Source organism: Mobula hypostoma, chromosome 4 (genome assembly GCF_963921235.1).
Source record: "Mobula hypostoma chromosome 4, sMobHyp1.1, whole genome shotgun sequence".
In the NCBI taxonomy this organism is placed as follows: domain Eukaryota; kingdom Metazoa; phylum Chordata; class Chondrichthyes; order Myliobatiformes; family Myliobatidae; genus Mobula; species Mobula hypostoma.
Genome location: NC_086100.1, coordinates 167,944,982 through 167,960,593, shown reverse-complemented (window position 1 = coordinate 167,960,593; position 15,612 = coordinate 167,944,982). Strand labels below are relative to the sequence as shown.

General features: G+C 46.4%; 2 protein-coding genes across 3 annotated transcripts in view; one reads left to right on the top strand and one right to left on the bottom strand.

Moving 5' to 3' along the window:
* LOC134345758 (bifunctional methylenetetrahydrofolate dehydrogenase/cyclohydrolase 2, mitochondrial-like) overlaps window positions 1–1,661 on the bottom strand; it is a 67,453-nt gene extending 65,792 nt beyond the window's left edge. Inside the window, exon 1 of the mRNA XM_063046933.1 lies at window positions 1,203–1,661. The gene's annotated coding sequence lies outside the window, so the exon portion shown is untranslated. The remainder of the gene's footprint in view (window positions 1–1,202) is intronic.
* Window positions 863–15,612, top strand: part of rufy3 (RUN and FYVE domain containing 3) — an 84,359-nt gene continuing 69,609 nt past the window's right edge. The window contains exon 1 of one of the 2 annotated variants that reach the window (XM_063046925.1): window positions 863–1,167. In XM_063046925.1, coding sequence (XP_062902995.1) covers window positions 906–1,167 — 262 coding nt within the window. In that variant the 5' untranslated portion in view covers window positions 863–905. The remainder of the gene's footprint in view (window positions 1,168–15,612) is intronic. The other variant, XM_063046927.1, reaches the window with a different exon arrangement.

Here is a 15,612-nt window from a genome sequence, read left to right as displayed (position 1 = left end):
GGTAGGTAATCTTCGCCACCCTATCACACATCTGTGGCCACATTCAATGAGCTATGGACTTCGATCCCGAAAGCCTCTCTATATCAGTGCTGTTGGGATTCTGCTGATAACTGTGTACCTTCTCATAAACACTGGATCCGGCAAAGTGCAACACCTCACTCTTGTTTGGATTAAAAACCAGCTGCAGTTTCTCCGCCCATACCTGTAACTGGTCGATGTCCTATTTCACAGCCTTTTACACTGACCACAGCCCAGCAATCCTTATATACAGAACTATTGACTCGCTCATTTACATTTTCATCCAAGCCATTTATATACCCGGAATGCAATATATTTCCCCGGGACGCTGATACATTGCCCGGGTCGCTAATACTTTCCCTGGGACACGAGTGGATTTCCCGGGACGTTGATACATTATTCCCAGGGACACGAGTGGATTTCTCGGGACGTTGATACATTGCCCGGGCCGCTAATACATTATTCCCTGGGACGCGAGCGGATTTCCCGGGACGTTGATACATTGCCCGGGCCGCTAATACATTATTCCCTGGGACGCGAGCGGATTTCCCGGGACGTTGATACATTATTCCCTGGGACGCGAGCGGATTTCTCGGGACGTTGATACATTGCCCGGGCCGCTAATACATCATTCCCTGGGAGGCGAGCGGATTTCCCGGGACGTTGATACATTATTCCCTGGGACGCGAGCGGATTTCCCGGGACGTTGATACATTGCCCGGGCCGCTAATACATCATTCCCTGGGAGGCGAGCGGATTTCCCGGGACGTTGATACATTATTCCCTGGGACGCGAGCGGATTTCCCGGGACGTTGCCCGCGGTTCGGCCCCGGACCGTCTGGCAGTCACGCGCTCCGGGGGCAGGACCTGTCGTTGCTACGCCGATCATGGCGGAGCAGTTTGCTGCGACCGCGGGGTTGCAGCAAGTTGTGGAAACAACTGCCGTGGATTGGGGCTCGATCACTGACTCCAGTGCGCCTGCCAGCAACGGGGAAGCGTGTCCTATCGCCCGCAGCCCGGCCGACAGAGACCCGGTCATTTATTTCGTGAAGAAAACGTCACCTTCCACCATCGATATCTGTGATGGCGTCGGTCTGGTGCAGCTCGAATCCTCTCCTGCCGCTTCCCCTGTCAAAGTACGCGGCAAAAGTAAGTACACCCGCCGGGCCGGTGCGTGAACTGACCTGTTTGCATTCAGGACAATCAAGAGTTGGGCAAACTCTACCGCAGCCGGCGGAACTCTGCCTTAATTCAGCAAGACGTACTGGGCCGGACTGAGCAGGGACCGGGTGCTGGAGTCCGACATCGGGCTGTGTGTTGGGAATATGCCGCTTTAACTTACGAACTGGTTTGAAATCATTTGCGTTTTAACCTGCCCACCCGCTTGACACGCAGTCCGAGAGACTGCTGGTTTGTTCTGAGGTCGGAATCAGCTGGTGAAGCGAGAGACCGGCAAGGATGAGATAAACTAGAGAGGTTGCAGAACAAGTTGTGGCGACTGGAGGGCTTGAGCTGTTTAGGAAAGACGGGGTAGGCTGGGGCTGGTGAAGGAGACTGAGGGGTGATTGTATAGAGGTTTATAAAATCAGGAGGGGCATAGATAAAGTGAATGGTCACTTTTTTTCCCAGGTTAGGGAAGTCTAAAACTAAAGGTCGAAGGTTGACGGAACACGCGTGAAAGTGACCTGCGTGGAAAGTTTTTCACCCAGAGCGAGGTGAATATAAGGAAAACAACAGGAATTCTGCAGATGCTGGAAATTCAAGCAACATACATCAAAGTTGCTGGTGAACGCAGCAGGCCAAGCAGCATCTATAGGAAGAGGCGCAGTCGACGTTTCAGGCAGAGACCCTTCGTCAGGACTGAATATAAGGAACGTGCTTGCCAGAGGAAGTGGCAGAGGTGGATGCAATTTGCGTTTAAAAGGCGCTGAGGTCGTGGAGTTGTACAGCACCAAAGCTGACGCTTCATCCTAGATTGTCCAGTCAACCAAGATGAGTTGGACCCATTTGCCCATATCCCCCGAGCCTTCCTATCTGTGTCTCTGCCCCAAGTGCCGTTTAATGGATAGGAATCCCGTTCTGAGGATCTGAAAGGTTTGGAGAGAGATGGGTCAAACACAGGAAAGTAGGTCTAGCTCATGGAGGCTGTTTGGCTGGGGGTTGGCCCAAAAGGTCTGCTTTTGTGCTGTATGGCTTTATGACCCAGCTGCTTCAGACCCAGGCGGTGAGAGGACAGCTCATGTGAAGGACACTCGGGCAGCAACCTCTCTCCTCGGAATGGAGGTTGTCCCCCTTTCCACTCCAGTTCTGTGACCCCTGAGGTGACTGATCAGGAACCTGCCGCAGGTGGGCAGGAGAGGGCTGTTGGGTCAGACGGGTGGACTGCTGCTTATATCTGTACGGTCCCAGTCCATGGATCTGAGATTCGATGAAGACAGGAGAGGAACTGAGGCCAGCTTAGATTATCCATCATGATATTACATAAAATGGTGCGACTGAGGAGCCAAGCTCTCTATTCTTGCTGCTAATTGTATTGTGTTTCTGTGTATAAAGCTACAGCTGGGCTGCACTGGAAGTGTTGCCTGTGTTTCTGGTCACCCCATTACATCATAAGCTTTACAAAGGGCGCAAAAGAGGTTTAGAAGGCGTGTGCTGTAAGGAGAAATTAGACAAACTTGGGTTGTTTCTCTGGAGTGTCGGAGGCTAAAAGGTGATCTTATTGAAGTTTATAAAATTATGAGAGGAATAGCTGAGGGTTAGAACACCTTTCCCCAGGCGGAAATGTCAGATGCTAGAGTGCATGCATTTAAGCTGAGAAGGGATAAGTTTAAAGGAGATGTGTAAGGTAACTTTTTTTTTACGCGGAGAGTAATGGATGTCTAGAACCTGACACACTCTGTGTAGGTTCCAGTTCTGTTCAGGTTAGGGGTGGAAGCAGATAGGATAGTGGTGTTTAAGAGACGAGGGAATGGAGGAATATAGGCCCTGTGCTGTACTGTTCTCTGTTCTAGAAGTGAATTAGTTTAATTTAGCATCATTCTTTGTGAACCATGGTGAGCCGAAGGGCCTGTCCCCCTCCTCTACTGTTCTATGTTCTAGTGTTCATGCTGAATGCTCCCTCAGCACTTTGGGCAGTCGTGGACTGCAGATGTCCCCGGGAGTCAGTGGGGAGGTTGTTTATCTTCAGTCCCGATGAAGAGTCTCGACCTGAAACGCCGACTGTTTATTCCTCTCCATAGATGCTGCCTGATCTGCTGAGTTCAAGTCAGAGTCAGTCAGGTTTATTATCACTCTCTTGTATCATGTGAAATTTATTGCTCTGAGGCAGCAGTCCAGTGCAAAGGCATAAAGTTACTATAAACTACAAAATAAATTGTGCATTAAAACGGAATAATGGGGTAGTGTTCATGGACCGTTCAGAAATATGATAGTGGAGGGGAAGAAGCTGTTCCTGAATCGTTGCGTGCAGGTCTTTGGGCTCCTGTAGTAACAACAATGTGACAATCTGTTTACATTTGCCTGGTTGAAGAATGCATGTGAATCTCTCCTATCTTGGCAGTTACCTGAGAGGGTTGCTAGGCCTCAGTTTAACACTGAGGTAGCAGATTGTATTGGGCAATCGCTCACTCCCATTTGTAAAACAACTTTAAAATAGGTGACCCTAAGGATCTGGGCACAAGCTGAAATTGGACACCAAGCCACATGCGACTCTAGGACATGTAAGGGATATGTTGAAGGAAGAGAAAGGAGGAGAGGTGTTTGGAAGGGAATTTCAAACCTCAGCGTCCAGGCAGCTAAAGGCAAGGGACTGGAAATGGAGAAGTGCAGAGGTTATGGGGATTTGGTGAGAATTATAGAGATGAGAGAGAATGGCTGGATTGATATCAAGGCTTTACTGACCAGCAGTCAATGGAGGTCAGCAAGGGCAAGGGTGATGCGTGAAGGGGACTTGGTGTAACTTGGGTCATGGCATTAGAGGGTTAGATCAACCAAGGGAAACAGGGCCAAGTGGACTAATCAACTGAAAGGGGATACCTTTGAGACTGTAGCATCCTCTCAGTATGGCTTTAAGAGTGTCTGCATGCATTCTGAGCCACAACTGGGACTTGGTTTATTATTGTCACATGTACGGTGAAAAAATATTGCATTCTGTACAGATTATTTCATCACATCAGTGCATTGAGAATGCAGAATAGTGTTCCAGGGAGAGTACAGCGAAGGAAGACAAGAAGGTGCAGGGCCATAATAAGGTAGATTGTGAAGTCATGACTCCATCCTATTATGCCAGGGGACTGTTCTATAGTCCTATAACAGTGGGATAGAAGCTGTCCTTGATCCTGGTGGTAATTGCTGTTCGTTGACTTTTGTATCGTCTGTCCGGAAGAGAGGGTGGAGCAGTGCTTGATTTTGCTGGTTGCTTTGCCAAGGCACCAAGAGTGTAAACAGAGTCCATGAGAGGAGGCTGCTTTCCATGATGTGCTGAGCTGCCCCACAGGTCAGAAGCTGCTGCTCTCATTGCCACACCGAGAGTCTAGTCATATGAACATTAGGCTGAACTGTGAATTTTTTCTGCTGAATATCAGTTGCGATGGTCTGAGCCACAAAATGAACCTGACAGGAGTTGCTTGTTGATACCCAGGAGCATTGAGTCTTGTTAATTTACTTATGGATGTGGGCATTGCTGTAAGATCAGTAATTATTACCCATCCTAAACTGCCTTTAATAACATGGCGTTAAAAACATAGGTTTTTTGCGTCTGTGTTTACTAAGGAAACTGGCATGAAGTCTATGGAATTAAGGGAAACTAGTAGTGAGATCATGGAAACTGTACCGATCGAAAAGGAGGAGGTGCTTGCTGTCTTGAGGAAAATTAAAGTGGATAAATCCCCGGGACCTGACAGGGTGTTCCCTCGGACCTTGAAGGAGACTAGTGTTGAAATTGCAGGGGCCCTGGCAGAAATATTTAAAATGTCGCTGTCTACAGGTGAGGTGCCGGAGGATTGGAGAGTGGCTCATGTTGTTCCGTTGTTTAAAAAAGGATCGAAAAGTAATCTGGGAAATTATAGGCCAGTAAGTTTAACGTCAGTAGTAGGTAAGTTATTGGAGGGAGTACTAAGAGACAGAATCTACAAGCATTTGGATAGACAGGGACTTATTAGGGAGAGTCAACATGGCTTTGTGCGTGGTAGGTCATGTTTGACCAATCTGTTGGAATTTTTCGAGGAGGTTACCAGGAAAGTGGATGAAGGGAAGGCAGTGGATATTGTCTACATGGATTTCAGTAAGGCCTTTGACAAGGTCCCGCATGGGAGGTTAGTTAGGAAAATTCAGTCGCTAGGTATACATGGAGAGGTGGTAAATTGGATTAGACATTGGCTCAATGGAAGAAGCCAAAGAGTGGTAGTAGAGAATTGCTTCTTCGAGTGGAGGCCTGTGACTAGTGGTGTGCCACAGGGATCAGTGCTGGATCCATTGTTATTTGTCATCTATATCAATGATCTGGATGATAATGTGGTAAATTGGATCAGCAAATTTGCTGATGATACAAAGATTGGAGGTGTAGTAGACAGTGAGGAAGGTTTTCAGAGCCTGCAGAGGGACTTGGACTAGCTGGAAAAATGGGCTGAAAAATGGCAGCTGGTGTTTAATACAGATAAGTGTGAGGTATTGCACGTTGGAAGGACAAACCAATGTAGAATATACAGGGTTAATGGTAAGGCACTGAGGAGTGCAGTGGAACAGAGGGATCTGGGAATACAGATACAAAATTCCCTAAAAGTGGCGTCATAGGTAGATAGGGTCGTAAAGAGAGCTTTTGGTACATTAGCCTTTATTAATCAAAGTATTGAGTATAAGAGCTGGAATGTTATGATGAGGTTGTATAAGGCATTGGTGAGGCCGAATCTGGAGTATTGTGTTCAGTTTTGGTCACCAAATTACAGGAAGGATATAAATAAGGTTGAAAGAATGCAGAGAAGGTTTACAAGGATGTTGCCGGGACTTGAGAAACTCAGTTACAGAGAAAGGTTGAATAGGTTAGAACTTTATTCCCTGGAGCGTAGAAGAATGAGGGGAGATTTGATAGAGGTATATAGAATTATGATGGGTATAGATAGAGTGAATGCAAGCAGGCTTTTTCCACTGAGGCAAGGGGAGAAAAAAACCAGAGGACATGGGTTAAGGGTGAGGGGGGAAAAGTTTAAAGGGAACATTAGGGGGGACTTCTTCACACAGAGAGTGGTGGGAGTATGGAATGGGCTGCCAGACGAGGAGGTAAATGCGGGTTCTTTTTTAACATTTAAGAATGAATTGGACAGATACATGGATGGGAGGTGTATGGAGGGATACGGTCCGTGTGCAGGTCAGTGGGACTAGGCAGAAAATGGTTCGGCACAGCCAAGAAGGGCCAAAAGGCCTGTTTCTGTGCTGTAGTTTCTATGGTTCTATGGTTAAGCTTCTTTCTTTAACTACTGCAGTCCTTCTGATAAAGGTGCTTCCACAGTGGTTTTGGGATGGGCATCACAGTGTTTAGACCCAGTGCCAATGAAGGAACAGTGGTATATATTCAAATCAAAGTGGTGTGTCACTTGGGGAAGTTGTAAGTGATGATGTCCCCTGTACTTGCTGCCTTGCCTTTTTGGTGTGGGAGGTGCTGAATGATCGTCAACAACAAAGCTATTAGCTAATCTGTCAGCTGCACACAGAGACTGGTGCTAGGGTCTGAGTGTACTGCCCAGCATCAGACCATTTGGTGATTCTATCTTGCATCTCTGTCCATCTTTCCCCCTCACTCCAACCTTTCTGTCCTCTCTCCCTTGGTCTGTTCAGCAGGTAGACAAATCAAATGTAAGATCCGTTTGAGGTAGATTGGGAGATCAAGAATTCCGCTTCAGCATATGAGAAGTTTTATTCAAGAGTCTAACAACAGCAGGATAGAAGCTCTGCGTGGTGGTCCAGGCTTTCAAGCCTTTGTACATTCTGCGTGGAGGTGAGGCTGATTTGTCTTGGACTGGGCTGTGGGCACAACACTCTGCAGTTTTTTTGTGGTCTTGGGTGAAGCAGTTGCCTTACCAAGCTGTGATGGGATGTTTTATATGATGCATTTGTAAAAGTTGGCAAGAGTCGTCTGGGACAATGACAAATTTCTTTATTGTTCTAATGAAAGAGAAGTGTTAGTGTGCTTCCTTGGCCATGGTGTCAAGTGTGATTGAATTGCACCAATTACTGCATAGGACGGAGGGTTTGGAGCCTTGGTTGATTATACCCCTTGTATCTGATGAAAGGTGTTGGGTCATAAGATGTCCATCCCATCTTCTGTACTGGAGTTCATATCTAAGGGAGTTAGACAAGAATATTCTGGTGTCTTCATTCCCCTTCTAGTCTATCTTTTTTTGCCCCCTCTTTAGGCCTAGAGGACTGGAACCTTGCAGAGGGTTTGGGATTCAGGGAATTGGGTGGGACAACTGAGGGTTGTTTGATGTGGAGAGCAAAAGTGATGTGAAGGAGGGGGAGACAGCTGTGTTCAACGCATGTGAGGGAATTAGCTAGAAGGGCTCAGCTCCCTTCTCTCGAACACACTAGAATGGACTAAAGTGGTGTATGATTTGCGCATGAACATTTTTAGTGCTGGTAACCAAAGCTGACTACCTACCCCAGTAATATCACTCCATGATTGCCTGTGTGGGAGTTCTCCGTGCACCTGCAGTTCATATCCTGCTCATTGAGTTGTCTCACTAGACATCCTGTTGCTTTGGGCAATTTAGTACTGTGGTTACAGATGGCAGACATTTACGTTGCGTTGCTGTAGTTGATGCAGATCTTAACAAAAAGCCCTTTTCAGTTTTGTTTTACAAAATTAGCAGTTGTTTCAGGAAAGTATAACAGGAAGCAAATCACTGTTAAAGGAAGTAAATCTGTGAACTGCCTTTTCATACTTCACTAAAGACATAGAATATTTTATTTCAAACAAGGAGAATTATTACTGAAATACTGAGCTGGTTAGGCGCATTTATGGAAAGAGGAAACCATTGATGTTTCAAGGTTTTGATCTGATTTTACTTCAGAATTACAGTATCTCTTTTTTCAATATTAATTTGATATTAAGGGTTAGGCAGTGATTTTTTGAAGAATGTTTTTCTTCAATAACAGTGGTCTCAGCTCCTTTGTCTCCGCCGTATCTGTTCCCAGGATGAGGCTTTCCTTTTCAGGACATCAGAGATGTCCTCCATTTTCAAAGAATGAGAACACCATTGATGCTGCCCTCACCCACGTCTCCTCCATTTCCCGGACATCAATGCTCATCCCATCTTCCCACTGCCTTAACAGGGATAGGGTTCCTCTTATCTGCACCTTCTCGTCACCATGAGTGATGATCCACATCCAGCACATCATTCGCCACAACTTCTGCCATCTTCAGTGGAATCCAAACACACCTCCCGGTCAAGATAGAGCCTGTGTACAATGTTCCTACAGTCAATATCTTCTGGCTAGATCATGAAACCGTATATTTCACTTCCTTTGTCCTTTGTATTTGATTTTTTTTTTTCATTTTGAATGTGATTCTGGAACTGTTGGGAGTCTGTGATTTACTGTTTGGAGATCATTTGGGTTCCAGCGCTCTGCAGTCTCCCGAGAGGATTGCAGGAGGCAGAGGCAGCATGCGTGAACCTCACGGTGCTGCCAAGGCTGTGAGCCGATGTTCGACTGCATTTCACCAATTAAAGCTTCCATTGTTCGCCGATTTAAGCAACGAGGGAGATTAAAACATCGAGGCAAATGAGGAAGGTTGGGGATCATTTGGGTTCTTCGTTACTCTGCAGTCTCCAGAAAGATTCCAGGAGACAGCATGTGTGGACTTCGTGGTGAGAAGGTTGTGGGACGTGGCACAGGCTGTTGTTCGACCGGCCTGTCTTTTTATCAACCTGCTACTGAGATGGAAAGATTTGGGGGTTAGTGTGCCTGTCCTGGTTTTGTTTGTATATTTTGTGCAGGGAGGGCGATTTGATGACTGATGTTCATACTGCCTTTCTTTTCTTTTCTTGGTTTCATGGCTACCTGGAGAAGAAGATTTTCAAGTTGTATACTTTGATAATAAATGAATTTTTGAACCATCACCTTCACTCCACTATCCTCTTTCTGCAGGGATTGTGTTCTCTGTAATTCCCTTGTCCATTTGTCCCTCCCCACTAATCTCCCCTTTGGCACATATCTTTGCAAAGGACAGAAATACAACACCTGCCCATTCACCTCGTCCCTCACTTCCATTCAGGGCCCCTTCCAGGTGAGGCAAAACTTCCCCTGTGAATCTGTTGAAGTTGTCTACGTTGTGGCCTTCTCTACATTGGTGAGACCCAACGTAAATTGGGGGATCACTTTCTTGAGCACCTCCATTCCATCCATAATAAGCGGAATTCCCTGATGGGCAACCATTTTAATTCCTATCACCATTCCCATTTTGCCATGTGGGTCCATGATCTCCTCTTCTGCCAGGATGAGGCCACTCTTAAGTTGGAGGAGCAACACCTCATATTCTGCTAGGTAGCCTCCAACCCGATAACATGAACATCAATTTCTTCGGGTAAAATTCTTTTTTTTCCTCTACCTTTCCCTCATCTATTCCCTGCTCTGGTGTCTTACCACTTCTCAATGATAAAGTTTAAGGATGTTGGGGAAGTAAGACATGATTCTTGCACTCTTGTAAATAATGGGTTAAAAAACTTAAGTGCCACCCTGTGTGTGTTAGTGAACAAATTCTGTTGCTTTCGCTGAAGAATATGCCCGCAGTTTGTTTAGATTAATAGCTTGCTTGATTAGTAATACTCACAACACACTGGAGGAACTCAGCAGGTCGGGCAGCATCCGTGGAAATGATCAGTCAACGTTTCGGGCCAGAACCCTTCATCAGGACTGCAGAGGGAAGGGGCAGAGGCCCTATAAAGAAGGTGGGGGGACAGTGGGAAGGAGAAGGCTGGTAGGTTCCAGGTGAAAAACCAGTAAGGGGAAAGATAAAGGGGTGGGGGAGGGGAGGCAGGGAGGTGATAGGCAGGAAAGGTCAAGAAGGAATAGGGGGAAACACAATGGGTAGTAGAAGGAGGCGGAACCATGAGGGAGGTGATAGGCAGCTGGGGGAGAGGGCAGAGTGAAATAGGGATAGAGGGGGAGGGAATTACCGGAAGTTGGAGAATTCTATGTTCACACCAAGGGGCTGGAGACTACCTAGACGGTATATGAGGTGTTGCTCCTCCAACCTGAGTTTAGCCTTATCATGGCAGTGGAGGAGACCATGTATGGACATATCTGAATGGGATGTGAAGCAGAGTTGAAGTGGGTGGCTACTGGGAGATCCTGTCTGTTGTGGCGGACGGAGCGGAGGTGCTCGATGGAGCAGTCCCCCAATCTGCGTCGGGTTTCACCGATGTAGAGGAGGCCGCACTGGGAGCACTGGATGCCATAGATGACCCCAACAGACTCACAAATGAAGTATTGCCTCACTTAGTAGCCTGTAGCTGCCTTTTCAAGGTGACATGAGGGCTGGAATTACTCAGAGCTCACATAAGTCAGAGGAGCAAAACAATAAGGGATGACCTAAGTCTTGTCTTTGGAGAGGCTCAATGATAAAGACATCTGTCTGTAATCAAGTCAGGGGCCTAGCGACAGAAATGACTGATACGGGGAGGACAATATATCTATTTGTAATTAAACTCTGACTTAGTGGACTCTCTTATCAAAGTAGTTAGGTTTGGCTCTAACTGACTTGGCATACCATTGTAACTGAGTGTTCTTTGTCTGCTCATTCTATAAATTGTAGCATTTCTGTTTTTTTAAATCAGAAGCTCATTGAGCTGCCACCAAGAGAGAGAGAGAATTTCTGTCTCTTTTTGATGTTCGGTTTCAAGGTTCTTGCCGACTGAGCTCGAACAATAAACTAGTGAAAAGGTTAAAGTAAAGACTTGCGTGTGGTGTGATTATCTGGTCCAGCAAAATTTAAGTTAACATCCTCACCTACCTGTCATCTCCCCCTAGTACCTCACCCTCTCATTTCTTCCTTGATCCAGTCTTTTCTATCAGAATTCCTTCTTCCATTCCTTTTTCACTTGCCACCTCCCAGTTTTTTACTTCATATTCCCTCCCTCACCCACTTGGCGTCACCTATTGCCTTCTAGCTTGTCCTCCATCTCCTCTCCCTACCTTTTTATTCGGGCATCTTTCCCCTTCCTTTCCACTCCTGATTAAAGGCCTTGGCCTGAAAAGTCGACTGTTTATTTGTTTCCATAGATGCTGCCTGATCTGCTGAATTTCTCCAGCATTTTGTGTGTGGCGGTTCTAAATAAGTTTGTCCTCTTAAACAATTTCAAAGTTCGAAAGTTCAAGGTACATTTATTATCGGTGTGTATACTACGTATAGCCTTGAGATTTGTCCCCTTACACACAGCCGCTAATCAAAGAAACCAAATAGAACCCATTAAAAAAGCAGACTGTTAAACACCCAATTTGTTTAAAAAAAATTCTGAAAACAATAAAAGTAAGCAAATTGCATTCGGAACTGAAGTTCAGAGGCACGAAGCCAGTCATCACTGCAGCCGATTCAGGAGCTCAGTAGTTGTAGGCCACAGCCTCAGCTCAGTACAGAGATGAGTAAACCTCACGGAGCAGCGAGCTGAAACGGCCTGCCCCGACACCCTGACCTTTTTAATCTGGACCGGCACTCTTAAATGGTCCAAACCTCGGACCATTCCTCACTCTCCTGCTGCTTCAGTTGGGCCTGTACCCAACCTTTCCAATTCAGCCTGGGTCTTTCCTTGCTCTCAGTCCCGGGCCGGGCCCCACCACCTCGGCTCTGCCTGGCCTTGGCTCTGCCGCATTGAATTGCCTTCAGGTTGGCTCCAGCAATGGCTAAACAGTGGTCCCCAGGAGCTTGGTTTGCAACCAGGGCAGAACGTTGGTTGCTTATTGTGGAGCATGCAGATTGTGTCTACACAATATGGTCCCACAAACAAAACGATGTAAGCGGCAAATTTAAATGGTTCAGTTGTGGTTGAAGGAAGAGCCAATGTTCTCTGGAATTCTGGACGTTGATCTTACTTGTGGAGTGAAGAGATCAGGCAGAGTGGATGACCTCTCCATTCCCTGCCTGGATCTTGGACTGCCTGTCCTACCCTCCACGTACCGTAGACAGGTGTGTGTCAACAACCCTACCCGACTGGCACTCGAGATTCTCTGCATTTCTTTAGAGCCTTCCACAACCTCTGAACTAGCCAAGGCTCCTTTCGCCCAATGAGCATTTCGTATCCACGTAACAAATACTCAGCCAATTTATGCACAGTGAAAGCCCACAGGCAGCAATATGGCAATATGCAGAGAGTGTGATGTTGGTGCAGGTTATATGTTGGATGTCTGTAAGTCGGAGGTAATGCTGTTTATAACGATAGCAACCCAGGTACTGCTCCACTCAATGTACAAGAGTTAATGAGCTGTGCGGTGACTAGGATCCACTGGTTTATGTTGCATTGGTCAGTCTTGTTTGTTTTTCCACTCCCTCTCCTGTTTCAGGTACTATCACAATATTCCTTCGCATCTTGTGACACATCATCTTTCCCCACTGTGTAACATTCCATCCTTCCAGGCATTGTATGATAATCATACCCCTCCCTGCACTGTGACACCCCACTCCTCTCCCCTACACCTCCTGACACCTGCTCCTCTGCACTGTGACACCCCTACTCAAATTATAAATTAGCCTCAGTGACGTTGTCATTCTTGGAGGTAGAAATGTGCAAAATATTCCTTCATTCAGTATATATATATTCAGTCGAGTTACATGGCATTGTAGGCTGAGCCAGCATCTAATTGTTCTTGGAAGCGCATGCTGAAACCTGTAGCAACACAATCTGCCGGAGGAACTCAGCATCTGTGGAAGGAAAGAAATCGTCAACATTTCAACTTGAAACTCTTCATCACAACTCTCGTTGATACAGAGTTTTGAGCCAAAATATTGACAATTGTTTCTCTCCTCTGTCTCCCCCTCCCCCAACAAATGCTGCTTGACCCAATAAGCTCTTCCACAGATTGTTTGCCGCATTCAATTGCCCATCCCCAGTTGTCACTGAGAATGTGGTGGTAAGCTGCTCTCTTGAACTTCTGCTGTTCTTGAGCACGATGTAGTTAGGGAGAGAGCTACAGGATTTTCTGACCTAGCAACGCTGAAGGATCAGCGATATATTCCCAAGTCAGGAATTAGAATCAGAATCATTATTATTGGCTTCTATGACATGAAATTTGTTGTTTTATTTTATTATTCAGAGATACAGCACTGCAATGGGGCACTTCCAGCCCAAAGAGCCTACATCGCCCAATTAGATCTATGTGACCAATTAATCTACTCACCCAAGGGCTCCCAACCTTCTTGACGTCATCATTGAGCAAGGGGTCTATGGACCCCTGTACTACCCATACGTCTTTGGAATATGGGAGGAAACCAGAGCTCCTGGAGGATATCCAAGTGGTCAAGGGGAGAACCCTTGTAGATTGCAGTGGAGTTGAACCCAGGTGCTGTAATACCACACTGCCATTTTGCTGCAGCAGTACATTGCAAAGGCGTAAAATTCCTATAAATTACAGATCTAAATATTGCAGAAAAGGCAAATGAGGTTCATCGGTTCATGGGCTGTTCAGAAATCTGAAGGCAGGTGCAGGTAGCTATTCCTGAATTATTAAGAGTGACTCTTTCAGCTCTTGTACCTCCTCTCCAATGGTAGTACTGAGGGTATGTTCTCAATGGTGAGGTCCTTAGTAATGGATTCCACCTACCTAAGGCACAGCTCTTTGAAGATCTCCTTGATGGTGGTAAAGGTTGTTCCTGTGCTGGAACTGGGTGAATCCACAACCCACTGCAAAGAGATAGAAGGGGTGGTTGAGTGGTGTCACAACAACAATGTTGTACTCAGCCGTGAGGCCAAGGAGCTCATTGTGGACTTCAGGAAGGGGGAAGTTGTCATTGAGGAGTAAGCAGCTTCCCGTTTCTGGGCGTTAACGTCTCAGAGGGTCTATCCTGTGGCCAACACATTAATGCAATCATGAAGGAGGCATGCCAGGACCCTACTTCATTAGAAGTTTGACAAGGTTTACTATGTCATTAAAGACTTACAAATTTCTGTAGTTGTACGTTGGAGAGCATTCTGACTGGTTGCATCACAGCCTGACGTGGAGGCTCCAGTGCACGGGATTGCACAAGGCTGTGGAAAGTTATAGACTCAGCCATCTCCATTATGGACATGGACCTCCTCAATATTGAGGACACTTTCAAGAGGTGGTGCCTCAAGGAGGCAGCATCCTTCACAAGACCCTCACCATCCAGGACATGCCCTCTTCTCATTACTACCAAAGGGAAGGGAAGGGATTACAGGAACTCAGTGACTTGGGAACAGCTCCTTCCCCTCCACCATCAGGTTACTGAATGGTCCATGAGCTCTGTCAGTTATACACTTCTATTTGCTTCTGTGATTTGTAAGTTTTTGCCTTGCTGTCACAAATCAGCAAATTTCATGTCACACGTCAGTGATAATAAATCTGACGCTGATTCTTATTCATCCTTTTCCTGCCCTTGTCTCTAGTTGGTAAAGGTTACGGTCGTGGGTTTGGGTTTGGAAGTTACTGTCTGTCTAAATCCTGGACCTCCTCCCCAGCTGCACTGTGGGAGCACCATTACCAGAAAGACTACAGTGGTTCAAGAAGGGGGCTTGCTCCCACCTTCTTAGAGATGATTCCAGATGGGTCACAGATAGTGGCCTTGCCAGCAGATCTTGTGAAGTCACTTCAACCTGGGAGCACGGCAAAATTTAAAGGCAGGTGATCCTGGAAGTGACACATTCCCATGAGTTAAGTAATCACAAAAAAAAATCATGTGGTGCTAGAAACCTGAAAAACATGAATATCAGGTGCCACAGCAGAGTGAGTCACGTTTGTTGGAGAAAGAGGGCCAAGCAACTTTCAGAATGTGTCATCTGAAGGCCTATATATTTAATGAAGCCATTGTAACCCAGTAGGAGGTTGTGTGAGGCTCCCGTTGACAGTGGTCTGATAACACTTTCTTTCCTCAGTCTCTCTCGCAATGCCGTATCTCACTCCCCCCCCCCCCCCCGCAACCCCCAACAAGCTACTCACAGGAGTGGAGCTGACCTTCAGAGCTGATGGGGAAACTGAAACTGTTCAACCCATGGCCAAGGTCTCCTGGGTGTCAGTGTTGGAGCTGTAACAGCAAGCAGATGATGCTTGTGTTTGCCCCACCATGGTTTCCATACCATCATCAACCATTTCAGTGCAGTAGATGTATGAGGGAATGGGACATACACTCAACTTCTGAATCCTTCTTCATGACAAATTTGTCATTTCAGGGAACAGTCTGTTGAATCTTCACTGCATGCCCACTATAGCAATTCTATCCATTTTTAGCTTGGTTTGAGATTTCTTATTAATCTCTCATTCAGAAGATGGCACTGATGATGTGGGAGCCTTCCCTTGGTACAGTACTGGAATGCCAGCTGGAACTGTGGTCTTGAGGTGTGTTATGTGGGACTTGACCTCTCAATTTTGTGGCTC